At 50.4% G+C, this 12723-nt stretch overlaps 4 protein-coding genes across 4 annotated transcripts in view; 2 read left to right on the top strand and 2 right to left on the bottom strand.

The window, feature by feature from the left end:
• Positions 1-759, top strand: part of GUITHDRAFT_142603 (hypothetical protein) — a gene marked incomplete at both ends in the record, with an annotated part of 2907 nt that extends 2148 nt beyond the window's left edge. Inside the window, 3 exons of the mRNA XM_005827664.1 lie at positions 285-326; positions 495-578; positions 721-759. Of these exons, the coding sequence (XP_005827721.1) occupies positions 285-326; positions 495-578; positions 721-759 (165 nt within the window). The remainder of the gene's footprint in view (positions 1-284; positions 327-494; positions 579-720) is intronic.
• Positions 760-1269: 510 nt separating this feature from the next.
• GUITHDRAFT_154068 (ubiquitin-conjugating enzyme E2) lies at positions 1270-1987 on the bottom strand. The gene is made up of 3 exons (XM_005827663.1): positions 1798-1987; positions 1699-1742; positions 1270-1651 (listed from the first exon to the last, which is right to left on the bottom strand). The coding sequence occupies exons 1-3, from the start codon at positions 1902-1904 to the stop codon at positions 1347-1349; spliced, it is 456 nt and encodes a 151-aa protein (XP_005827720.1). The 5' UTR covers positions 1905-1987; the 3' UTR covers positions 1270-1346.
• A 2022-nt stretch (positions 1988-4009) lies between these two features.
• GUITHDRAFT_142601 (hypothetical protein) lies at positions 4010-10652 on the top strand (the record flags this gene model as incomplete). The annotated part of the gene is made up of 13 exons (XM_005827662.1): positions 4010-4084; positions 4284-4352; positions 4553-4607; positions 4656-4690; positions 4740-4769; positions 4812-4943; positions 5150-5260; positions 5358-5425; positions 5477-9289; positions 9338-9470; positions 9516-9554; positions 9846-10448; positions 10590-10652. 13 exons carry the CDS (start codon positions 4010-4012, stop codon positions 10650-10652), a joined length of 5226 nt encoding a protein of 1741 aa, XP_005827719.1.
• Positions 10653-10940: 288 nt separating this feature from the next.
• GUITHDRAFT_142600 (hypothetical protein) lies at positions 10941-12398 on the bottom strand (the record flags this gene model as incomplete). The annotated part of the gene is made up of 4 exons (XM_005827661.1): positions 10941-11003; positions 11087-11284; positions 11556-11867; positions 12174-12398. The coding sequence occupies 4 exons, from the start codon at positions 12396-12398 to the stop codon at positions 10941-10943; spliced, it is 798 nt and encodes a 265-aa protein (XP_005827718.1).
• Between the last annotated feature and the right edge of the window lie 325 nt (positions 12399-12723).

The following is a 12723-nucleotide window of genomic DNA, read 5'->3' as shown; positions in this document are numbered from 1 at the left end:
AAGGGGGAGAGAGAGTTGGATGAGAAGGAGGGAGGATGGTGACGGTGCAGTCACTGACGGCTGGTGTGTTCAGAGGAAGTGATAGCGCACGTTGAGAGATGCTGCGTCATCCTGGCAGAAGAGATCACAGCCAATGGATCTTCAGGTTCGGAGGGTGAGGAGATCTCGATAGCAGCGACTGAAACCATCGCCTGTCAGACAAGAACACCTTTGAGGACGCGTTCATTTTTGCAGTGAGTTGAGACATGTGGAAAATCTTTCGGAACCTGAACCCAAGCTTGCAGATCCCTTCCTTGTTCAGGCAGGCAGACGAAGACATTGTTCATGTACACCTTCTCGACCGCCTTGCCGTATTTAACACTCTCCTCTCCTCTCCTCTCCTCTCCTCTCCTCTCCTCTCCTCTCCTCTCCTCTCCTCTCCTCTCCTCTCCTCTCCTCTCCTCTCCTCTCCTCTCCTCTCCTCTCCTCTCACTCTCCTCTCACTCTCCTCGCAGTGGAACCAGGAGACTTTCTATAACCTCGGTCGAGCCTTCCATCAGCTTTCCCTCTACTCCTTCGCCATCCCCTGCTACGAGCAGGTCGAGCGAGATGAAGAAGAGAGAGACAGAGACGGAGAGGGGGGGGAGGAGGAGGAGAGAGGGAGGGAGGGAGGGAGGGAGGGAGAGAAGAGACAGAGAGGAGGAGGGCAAAAAGGTGAGGGGTTTGATGGTTCTGTCTCAGGTTTTTGAGCATGGGGCCGCCAATGGCTGCTCTGATTGAGATTGATCTCAAGCGTGAAGCAGCTTTCAATCTCTCCTTGATCTACAGGGAAACTGGGTGAAGCCTCCGCTTGCTGAAGCTGTTGCTCCTCCTCCTCCTCATCATCATTATCATCATCATTATAATCATCATCATCATCATCATCATCATCATCATCATCATCCCCCCCCCCCCCCCCCCTCTTCCTCCTCCGCATCTCTTCAAGCTTCATGTCTCGCGCATGACTTTATCCCGCCGCGCTCTCCTGATGTGTCTGTTCAGGGCCCTGCACATGGCACATCACCTGCTCCTCTCCTACTGCACGTTCTAAAGCTCCACCACCAAACCGCTCAATGTACATAAAAGATAAAAGTGATCCTAGTACTCCTCCTCCTCTCCCCTTGTGCTCCTCCTGTCTCCTAGCACTGCCCCTCGTCCTCCTCCTCCTCTCCCCTAGTACTCCTCCTTTCCTTCTCCCCCATCCCCTCTCTCAAGCTGCTCCCTCACCTGCTTCTCCCCACTCACCCGATCAAGATTCAAATGTCTTTATGAACAAATCTGACAAGCTTCAAATTACAAATCATCGCATCACAGAGTCTCTGCTCCCATCATGCCTTCCAGCTCTCCTCTACGATGGCTTTCACACGCCGGTTGTACTCTCCCTTGTTCTCTACGTACAACTTGGAGGCCTCGGAGTTGGCAGGGGACTGAGGGTTCGGGTCAGTGAGGAGGGACTGGATGGATGTGAGAATGGCAGAGATGTCATAGATCGGGCTCCACTGGTTCTGCAGGATGTCAAGGCAGATGGCGCCGTCGGCGTATATGTTGGGGTGAAACATCTTGGTAACGAACTTGACGACAGGAGCTTTGTTGGGATAGTCCTCGGTGAAGGTCAGAGTAAGCTTGAAGGTTCCTGCCAGCATTGCCATCAGCGACAGCGCAGACTGAAGCAAGTGCAACCTCCCTCCCATGGAGTGTCGTCGGGCCCAAAGATCACTGCAGACCTGCTCGGAGGATAAGACAGGAGGGACAGGAGGGACTTGACAGGGGGCTCGTTACCACTGCATGATGTTCTCAACGGATGGAGCTCCACTGATGCCAGTAGGAGGATCAGTCTGCAAACGCTTGAAGTCCCTCATCAGGCGTCGCCTGGCTGGAGTAGTCATCCTGCTACTCGGTCCTAACTTTCTCGGGAAGAAACGAACAAGTCTTGTTCGATTCTACTGATCTTGAGGCCCAGAGAGAGACTGCAATCAAGCACAATGAAAGTTAGAAACGTTCCAATGCCGAGCAAGGGAAAAGAAATGTTCTAACACGACATTGAAAACATTCAACATATATGAAAGGAAATCATCATATGAAGATAATGCACGGTACAGGCATAGACCAAAAAAATTCGTTCCAACACCGATAATTTTGGTTGATATGAACAGTCTCTCAAATCTACGAGCTACGTAATTTTACGGTGCATAGAAGGGTTCGCAACATGCAACAATTGATGCAACAGCTATCCAACCCATCTCACACCAGATGTAAAGCCCAGCTCGCTTTGAAGGTTACTGCGAGAGCTGTCTAGCAACTGCACTCATTCCATTCTCTACTCGATGGTTGATCCTTCAAGCACATTGAACTATGCTCCACTTCACTACTCCAACTGCATCAATTTCAACTTCTCACTGCCCTGCCCTTCCTCTCTTTTCGGGATGTTTTGATTTGTATCTTCAACAATCTTCTGTACATGATGCTCTTGGCATTCGTTTCCTCGGCCTGGGGTTTACTACCTCGCGATCTCTTTAGACCTGGCAAAAACAATTTCATCCTCCACTTTTCTTGATTTCCGGAACGCCATGACTTTGATTTCTGCCACTAGCCTCTTTCACCCTCTCATCATTTCAACTTCTTCTCACATCCCCTTTCTTCCTCCATGAATCTTCTCAACATTGATCTTTCATTCTGCTCCCTGCTCCCTGCTCCCTGCTCCCTGCTCCCTCCTTTCTCCGTCCGTCGCTTCCCGCATTTCTGCCATATCGCTCACACGCACTTCGCTTTCCACCCCTCTACCCCACCCCATCAACACTATCTGGTCTACCCTCTCTTGTAATACCCCCACCCCCATTTTAACATCACTTTTCACCTACAATGCATGGTATTTCCCACCCAGTAGTGCCTACCACCCTACCCATCCACCACCGAAATATCGGAAGTGGGGTGTCAATCAACCTTCACGAATCAGTACACCAGAGATCCCAATACCCACCCATACCCCTTGAGAATGTTCCAGAGGCTCTATTTTATTACTGATAGAATAGTTTAATAAAACTTCGTCCACAAAAGTACCAATATTTTAAGTTACTCAAGATAAGACTTTTGTGGTTTATATTCCCCTTTTGATGAAACTCCCTGAGAAGGTGGGGTTGCAAGGCAGGGTAATTTTGGGTGGCAAGTTTCAATGGACAAATCAGATGTTGAAACTTTAGAGGATAATTTAGGTTTCAAAATTTTCATATATTATGAAGGTATTTTTCAAATTATGTGTAAAGATTCATCCCTCAATGAATTCGGCGGCTTGCGTTTTTTAGCCGGCCTCCCGGTAGAACGGCGGGCCCGCCACCGCCGATCACCGCGCGGCCGCGGCGGCCGCGCGTAACTACCCGGCGTAGTACGGCGGGCGCCGCAGGTCCGACCAGTCACTGACAGTGAGTCACTGAAGCCTGAGCCCCAGGCTCGGAGTCACCGCCGCCAAGTCACTCGGAGCTGCCCTCCGACTCGGAGTACCGTAGTAGTACCGTACGGTCGGAACCAGCATGACTCGGACCGTGGAGTCCGGGGCCGGGTACTGGGCCATGCCATGATGGTTGGTACGGTCACCGGTAGTTAGGGGACTACACAGCCTGTACTATCACTGCTGTACAGTCTCTCTCCCAGAGTCCGCGGCGAGTCACGGTCGTGAAGGCGTACTGAGAAGATCATAGAGGACTGAACTGAGTCTCTTGTTCATAACTGGCATACTCTACTCATTGACATACTCTACTCAATCAAACGTTTGATTGAGTAGAGTATGTTGTGATGATTACCAGTGTGATCAAAGAATGAAAGAGGCAAAGCAAGAGACTCTCGATTGAAGGTGACCGAGTCCGATCCGGTCGGTCGGGCCCGTCCGGAAAGCGGCCGGACTCTCATCAGTGTCACTGAGGGACTAGCCAGAGTAGAGCTAGCTAGAGTGCAGCGGCACAAATTTGATAGGGAAAGTCAAGTTGAGGTGACTGCGGGAATGGCGGCGAGGCGGTTCGACGAGCTCGCACGGCATGTCGAGAGGATGACGACGATGAACTTGACGCAGCAGAAGGTGAAGGAGATGTCCGCACTTAGCCTGAAGAGTCTCCTCCTCTTGCCCTTCAAGCTTCCCCACCTGCCCTGCCGGCACCTGTTGCCGCCCATGGTTTCCCTTCCCTTGTCAATGCCAGTCAGTTGCTGAGACTTGATGACGCTCTGTTGTCTCGTCTCCTGCGAGTATGTCCCTTGCTCCGACCTCATCTACTTGTCAGGTCATGCTCGAAAAGCATGAGGAGCAGATCTTGGCGGCTCATAGAAGGATCGAGGAAGAGCAGAGGAACGTCGCTGATCTTCAACTGCAACTCGAGGACAGAGAACATGAGGCAAGCCATAGAGATACGTCATCTTCCTCGTCTTCGTCCTCCTCCTCGCCCTCGTTCTCATCTTCCTCGTCCTCTTTCTCCGACTATCAACTTGCTTCCACTCTCCTCTTCCGCTTTCTCTCCCATGATCCTTCCATGTCGTTGACTGTCGTCTGCAGCTACACGAGCTCCGACATCGTCTGCAGGAGTGCAACGAGAGGAAGACAAGGACTGGTTGACTTGCTTCACTACCTGAGCACAGTCTGACGTTGGAGGTTGCAGCTCACAAAACATGTGTCATGGACGCTTCTTGTCAGGTACGTCCGACATGTCAAGATGTCGTGCAGTCAGTGACGGCGTTTGCAGACTAACTGGACTCCTGCCAACAGCGATGAGGTGAGTTAGGATGTGATGAGCACTTGTGATGTGTGAGTTCAGTTAAAGCCGAGACAACTTTCAAATATCTTCAGAACATGTTCTGTGTTAATCCGAGAGATACAGGAATGCAGAGACGAGATGAGAGATGTTCATGTATGTATAGAGGCTCAGGAAACACGTGTCAGGCACCAGGTTTGCAGTTTTTTGCTGTGACCTTCCTGTGTTTGAATCTATATCATCCAAAGATGATTGAGTCCCGTCGGAACGAAGGTCGAAATGAAAGTTACATCCATGCGTTGAGGCGAGAGAGGGAGGTTTTAGCGATTGAAATCAAGAGCTGTGTTGAAAGCCTTTCAGTGAGTCTTATAAGTTTGGAGCTTCATCATGACACACGTCAGGAATTCATGGATGAAGTTGTACATGTTGACCAAGAGAACGATCTTCTGCGAAGGAAGTATCTGTCCGAGATGTACATGAATCATGAGTTCAAACGATGTCTGGAGATCTCGGTAAGATGGAAAGAGATCTGATCTGCGACGTGCTTGTGCTAGTGCTGGGAGATTTACGGTGTGAGATGGTTGTGCGAGCGCTGAGGAACGTTGGCAGGAGTTGAAGTTGTTGCAAGAACGATCTGGTCGCGACGACTTGTTACGAGCTCTGGACGGTCTCTGCAGGTGACAACGTCAAGATGCGATGGCGAGGGTTGTAACTTCAGAGATGATCAGCTCGTTTACGCTAGACGAGAACCGATTACACGATGTTACAAAGGAAGTCGCCTTTCTGAACAAACATCTTTCCCTCCAAGAGACTTTTCTCAAACATCTCGAAGAGGGCATGGGGGAACTTGAGCGGCGAATCTGGCAGATGCGGTCGATTCTTACGGAGGTGCAGCTGTCGTCAGGATGGCTGGCAGAACAAGAGAAACAAGGAAGGACAGACAAGATAGGGAACGAGGAGATGGGAGGAGGAGGAGGAGGAGAAGGAGGAGAAGGAGGAGGAGGAGGGCAAGAAAAAGATCCTCATTTGCGATGGATGCACAGCGGTCTACTGGTGGATTCGAGTTACTGTTCAGCAGAGCCTGATCAGCTCGTTATTTCAAGATGTAATGATCCATTATGGTGGAGGGAATTTCGTTTGCAATCTCAACAAGTTTCTTGCGAACTTGTGCAATCAGCACACGAGATGAGGATCATCATGCAAGATGAGATGAACAAGATGAGAAACGATGAGGAACGAGTTGTAGATGATGAAAGGCATGGAGATGGTGTGAGAGAGGTTGAAGCATTGATACACAACATTTTGGAAGGAACAAGCAAGAATCGTGTTGACGTTTGCAATGATCTTGAGAGAAACGATGTGTTTGCGGCATGCGACATCATCATAAGGGAAACAACAATCTTGAGCCATGAGATGATTCTGTTCTTTGATGTTTTCAGACAAGTCGAGCGAGGTCAACTGCAGCAACAAGTGCAAGAGCACAACAATGACAATGATGAATGTGATGAACGTGTTTTTGAAGTACAAGACATCGCAAATTGTCCGGCAAGCAAGATAACAGAACAAGAAATTCTATCATCAGGTCTGCATAATCTGCATTACATGAACGGTGAGACTCTGGAGATTTGTCAAGACTTGCACCTTGCAATTAGGGATACAAAATTGCTGCAGCAATACCTTGATACAGAGCTGAACGGAATGATTGATGCGATTCAAGACGGCATGTTGTTGTTATCACAAGTTGGAACAAGCATGATATCACAAGTACCTCGACAGAGGTCAGACACGTCCAAAGAACTCGCCATGTTGCTGCAGAAGAAATCAAGAGACGAGGGAATTTTTCACATAGCGTCAGAGATAGCGATGGAGAAGTTACATGCCATGGTCGACCAGTCTCACTCAATCCTCGTCGATGCAGGGAGGAGGTTGAGGGAGGAGCAGACGCAGCTGGTGATGTTGAGACAGCAGCATGCTGAAGTGATGGTGAAGTTGCAAAGGGCAGAGAAGGAGAGAGATACGGCGCTGGAGCAAGCGAGAAAATCGATGAGATTGAGCTCATCGTGGGCAGCAGCCTGCAACGCGATGATGCAGATGAAAGTTGACGAGGATGAGGAGAGAGGAGAACAGAAGACGAGCAGAGACGATGATGCTGTTGAGCGTAACAGGCAACAAAAACAATACAAGGAATATGAGATGACAGCAACTCAACGGCTCATTGCAACATCTGATGTAGATGATAGCGTTCAAACAGCTGACAGGCTGCAAGTTTCGTTGGACAGGAGGCCTCGAGAGGCGGAGTCAGACCTGAGGGTTGTGTTGGAGCTGGCGCAGGAGCTGCTGTCTTGTCAACAAGACATCTCGGAGATGGTGAGGGGAGCATGGAGCACAGGAGAAGGGGCGGGGATGAGCCGGGAGGACGCGAGCAAGCAAGCTGTTCAGCTGTTGGCCCTCTTGACTTGCAGGTCGGAGTTTGTGCTGAAGTTGTTGATGGAGATAATCGATCAACGCTGTCTTGCTGAACATGTCGTCTTCACTTTTATCTATCACTTCAACGAACTTGTCTTCGAACTGTCGGCAGAACTTTCAGCCCACCTTCGAGAAACACGCAAGGTGTGTAGAGAGCAAAACTTTGCTGGCGATGAGCAAGTCAAAGACTTCTTGCACAAGTTCGCATCCAAGTGCAGCAACCTCGAAGACGTTGTCGATTCCGTGAACAAGATGTTGTTTGAAGTGGAGCTGGGATGTAGAACAGTGATGGAAAACAATGACAACACGTTGAAAACGGCTGAGATCGAGAAGCAGTTTGCCATGGTGAACCTGGAAGAAATCATCAACAACATTGCTGAGAGTTTGGTTGAGGTGCAGAACATCGTTCCATCTCTTGTAGATGAGAAGGATGAGATGAGAGCTACGATAGATCAACTCAACAGGAACATCATCTTACAGCAATGTGAGATCTCAAACTTGAAGTCTTACACCTTCATGCTCTCCGATGCTCTCTCGATGTCGCAGGGGGCGATTTCAGAAGCAAGTTTACAGCTCGACGAGTTATCTGCAGACAGGGATCGATCAATGCAGAGTGACTGTGTTATGCTGGAGATGTTCAATCTGCTGTGTCAAAGTTTCGACAATCTTGAAAGAACAACGCAACAGGCTGCAGCATCTGTGTTTGAAAGGTTGGCCGCACAGTCAGCTTGCGAGAAGTACAAGGATCTCATTCTTCAGTCTCATGTCGAGCAAGAGATGTCTTGTATACAATCGTTTGCAAGCGGGATGGCAGATCTTGTCTCGACATTTGAGCAGTTGTTGACAGTGACGCAAACTATCTTGCGGAGCAAAACTTACACTCAGGTCTTGTACGATAGGGCAGGTGAGGAGTTTGCAGAAGGACTGGAGGAGATAGCAATGACAGAAGAAACGATCTCCGACTCCCTCCAACTCCTTCAGCTCGACAGGTTGAGGATGCGCAGCGAGCAGGAGAGTTTGAGGGCTGAGTTGGAGCACCTGGAGCTGCTGAACCGAGAGAACATGTCGGCAGTGGATGAGATGAGATCGGATCTTGTTTGCTCGATACAGGCGAGCGAGTCTCGGAGACACGAGGACAAGGAGGAAGAGCAGGAGCAGGAGGAGCAGGAGGAGCAGGAGGAGCAGGAGGAGCAGGAGCAGGGGGAAGAGGAGGAAGAAGGAGAGAGGGAGTATTCGTTGCTTGCATCCCTCCACAGTGAGACCGAGGAGCTCCTGGCGACGATGCAGGAGGTGGAGGGGAGGCTGACGGTGCGACTTGGGGAGTGGGAGGTAGAGCGGGAGGCGAACATGCTGCTGATAGGAAGGAGATCTGAAACTATCCACGTCATCTCCACCATCCAAGTGCTGCAGGAGGAGCTCCAAGTGATGAAGGAGCTCAGTAGGGTGAAGGATGAGACGATCGCTGCGCTGGAGGCTGAGATCGATAGCTTGCAACTCCAGAACGACATGGCTGGCTCGACGAGTGGGAGGTTGAAGGAGGTAGACAGAGTCATGAATCACCTGCTACAGGCGCTGGAGATGATGGAGGCAGCAGACAGCGATAGGAAGTTGCTTCCTGCCTCTGGTAACACGTCTCCTTCCAAAGTACCCAAGGATGCAGCTAGGCGGGAGGAGGAAGACCAGTCCAAGTCGATCCTCTACAACCTTGCGCAGCAGGTCGATACACTGCGAGGGGAACTGCGAAGTTGTTGTTGCAACTTTGAGATGGAGAGTGATGGGATGTTTTTGAGGGAGCAGCTACAGCATAACAAGATGACGGAGATCGTTGCGATGATCGCCGCATGTTTGAAAGACACTGAAGAGATCAGGAAAATGTCGGAAGATGAAAGGTTGTTGTCAGCGAGCCAATCGACATGTCCCTTGCCGACGGGAATCAGTGATGTTGTACAAGATGTTGTAGCACCGCAAGGAGCACTGCAAGGAAAGACAAGAAGTCGCAACAATTATTGTGATAACGGAGACGACAAGAACAAGAACTCCTCTGCAATCTCAGACCATGATGTCTTGCAGCCCATGTAATCTTCCAACTCATGGAGGGATAGTTTTGACTTTTTTGTTTCTAGACCAGACATGCCGGCAGTCAGGAGAAGTAGCCCGTCATCTCAAGATTTAGCTGAACTCAATGTCAAGATCAACCTTTATGTTGACAACATGAGGAAAGTTGCTCATCAGGGATGGAGGGAGAGTTGTATTCAGGTGATCAGTCAAATTGTTGTGAAGTCTTTTTGACATGTCTTGCAGCAAGAGCGATGTTCCAAGATAATCAGCTTGTTCACAAAGGTGTTGGAGTATTTGCTGTCGAAAGGCAGAGAGACTGTAGAGACAGAACTGATAGTTCAAAACCTTGCAGCATGTGTTCAAGAGATGAGGGAAATTCAATCTCACGCTCCCACGAGAGAAGATGATGATTGGGGTGAGGTGTTGGACAACGGAGACATGTTCCTTCCGCACACAATTTCGTTCTCTTCAGAGATGTTTCAGATCTTGTTCAGATTCCTCGGCTGCATCGCAAACATACAGGCAGCACCATTACATGCCTGTTGTTGTTGTTGTCTTGACTTTTCCTTTCAGGCAGAGCAGCTCCAGAACGTGGAGGACTACTATCACAAGCAACAACTCCAGTCCTCAAAGATTCAGATGGCTGAGATGAACATGCAGAGGTTGTGTGAAGAACTTGCACAACAGGAAGCAGCCAAGACAGCAACAAGACACGTCGACCTTGCGCTCTCCGACGAGTTTGTCAAGATGCTTCTCTTGGAAGACTCTCTCAACCTCGCGCTGATAGACTTCGTTAGCAACCTTGCATGCAGCATGCAGAGTGTTCAGACCGGAGGCAACAGCAGGCAGACTTCCATGTCATCATCATCGTCATCGTCATCGTTGAACCTTCAGTCAGTGATCGCAAGCACAAAGAAGCGCATTGCAGGGCTCGACTCGTCATGCCTGCAGCAAAGAAGACATCTCTTGACGATGACGGCATCTCAGCAATCAGGCGAGGAAGTCTTCAAACTTGGGCTGAACTTGCAGGATTGTTGGACATGTTATCTCATCGAAGCTTGCGAGGTTGTCGCTCAAGTAGCTGCTGAAGCTCAGCAAAACCATGTCGACAAGTCTTCGTTGTCTCACCTGCAGTCTGAGAATCAACTGCTGCGAGGCATGATCAAACAGCTCGAGGTGATGTGATATGTTTTGAGTTGAGTTGAGATGAGATATGAGGGAGATATGAGATATGAGATGAGATGAGCTTGAGATATGAGATGAGATGAGATGTGATTGCATGTCATCAATGTCATATTTCGTGATAACATCTGACAGGATGACCTCGACACTAAGAACACAATCTTGAGATCATACGCGGACTTGGCAGCAAAAGCGTGATGCTGGATAAACCCCTCAATCATCATCACCATCTGCTCCTCCTCCTCCTCTCCTCAATCGCTTCCCTTCTTCCTCCTTACCCTCCTCCTTTCCCACCTCGACATGTTCTGATAGTTTCCTGCTCCTCTTCCTCTTCACCTGTTCCTCATATCGTTTATTCATGTTGATTTCAGGCGAAAGAATTAAACAGAGAAAAAGTCTCAGAGGAAAGGAGAAACATATATTTACAATCACATGCACAAAAGCACAAACAATAAATCTTACATGCCACAAAACAAAAATCCCCCGTCATCTCGGCAAAGGAACCTCTTCCAACCCATCCGATCTAGGCGTCCCTCCTTGCAGTATCAACTGAACGACCGAGTCAGGCCTCCTCCTCCTCCTCCTCCTACTTCCATCTCCTCCTCCTCCTCCTCTAGCCACATCAGACGTACCGATCGCCCTGTCTCGACATTCCCTCTCCTCTCCTCCTGCAGGTCCACCACAACCCGCTGCAGCCGCTCCTCCTCCCCTCCTCCTCGCGTCCCGTCGGACCCGTAAGGAGGGACAGCATCCTCTTTATCCTCTCGCAGCTGCTGATACTCCTCATCTTCGGGCGAATCCCATTTGCCGACTAGAAGTTTGATCAACACCTGGGGTAGAGCTCACGATGGCGGAAGTTGGAATGATGGAGGAGGAGGCAGTGGAGGAGGTAGTGATGACGATGAGGACAAGGATGAGGATGGGGAGGTAAGGGAAAAGTAGAGGTGGGAGGAGCAGGAGGAGGAGAGGTGAAGGGGGAGGGAGAGGAGGAGGAGGGGGTGTTGGTGAAAGAGGAGGAGGAGGAGGAGGAGGAGAAGGAGGATATCGTGGTGGTGGTGGAGAAGGAGAGGGTGGGTGAGACGGGGGATTCTTGAAACTCACGAGGCCGACGAACAGCAGCGCGAAGAACCCGACTACAACCTTGGCCACGTGCATGCTGAACGAGCTGTGGTCCTCTCCCCAGCTGCCGTTCACCTTGGTCAACGCAGCCTGCAGGTCGAACACTGCCGCCATGTGCCCGTGGAACATGCCGTAGTAGCAAACCTCTTGCTTCCCCTCTTGGTGCCGCTGCAACCACTGCTCCTGATACTCCTTGACTGAGGAGAACTGTCCTTCCAACGTGTCGTGCACTGGGACCTGGAAGGAGTTTGCTCCGTCGCCAGGGTCGACCTCCACTATCACCTCTCCTCGCCACTGATAATGGAGCGTAAGGGTAGAGAGCGCAGGTTTGAGTGGCAGGAGGTCAGATAGAGGGCAGGAGGTGAGATCATGGGGTCGACAAGGGCAGGTAGAGGCAGAGGAGAGGACAGGGGGAGAGAGGGAAAAACAAGGAAGGGGAGGCGAAAGGAGGGAGGGGAGAAGAGGAGGATAGGTAGAGTGTAGGTGAAAGAGAACAAGATGCAAGACGCTGTAGGAAGGACGGGGAGGGGGAGCAAGGAGGGAAGGAGTGAGGAAGTGGTGGGGGAGAGAGGAAGGGAGGAAGGCAACGAGGTACTTTACCTTGTCCTCGTCGGGGATATCAACATCGGGGGGACCTTGCGGCACTGACACATGCTGCAGCTCTGCCGACAACACCTTACAGTTTCCTTGTCTCATATCCTTGTTGTACTCGAGCAACTTGACGTCGTTGTCGAGCTTGAAGATAACAAGGGTGAGAAGCGAGAGGACTGCTGCCACGATGAGCGTCAAGCCCAGGTCGGCCTTGCTGGTGGAAAAGAAAAGCATCCGCTTCCTCCTCGGTTGTGCGTCGAGATTGTCCGCAAGCACATGCCCCGAGCTACATGGAACGTCACTTGAAGAGAGGTAGAACAGGAAGAGAGGAAGATCTTGCGAGGCAAGAGGAAAAGCAGCATCATCATCAGAAACCAGTGTAGTTCTGACAGAGGATGAGGATATGATGAGGGTTGGAACTATAGTCTGAGAGAATACGATGAACAGGAAGAAGAGTAAGAGGAGGAGGAGGAGGAGGAGGATGATGATGATGTAGCGCAGGATGGTGTGGCGGGAAGACAAGGACGATGAGGAGGAGGAGGAGGACGAGGAGGAGGAG

Source organism: Guillardia theta, assembly GCF_000315625.1.
Source record: "Guillardia theta CCMP2712 unplaced genomic scaffold GUITHscaffold_65, whole genome shotgun sequence".
NCBI classification, from domain to species: Eukaryota; class Cryptophyceae; order Pyrenomonadales; family Geminigeraceae; genus Guillardia; species Guillardia theta.
The sequence above is the reverse complement of the archived record's forward strand: the minus strand, read 5'-3'. Positions and strand labels throughout refer to the sequence as shown.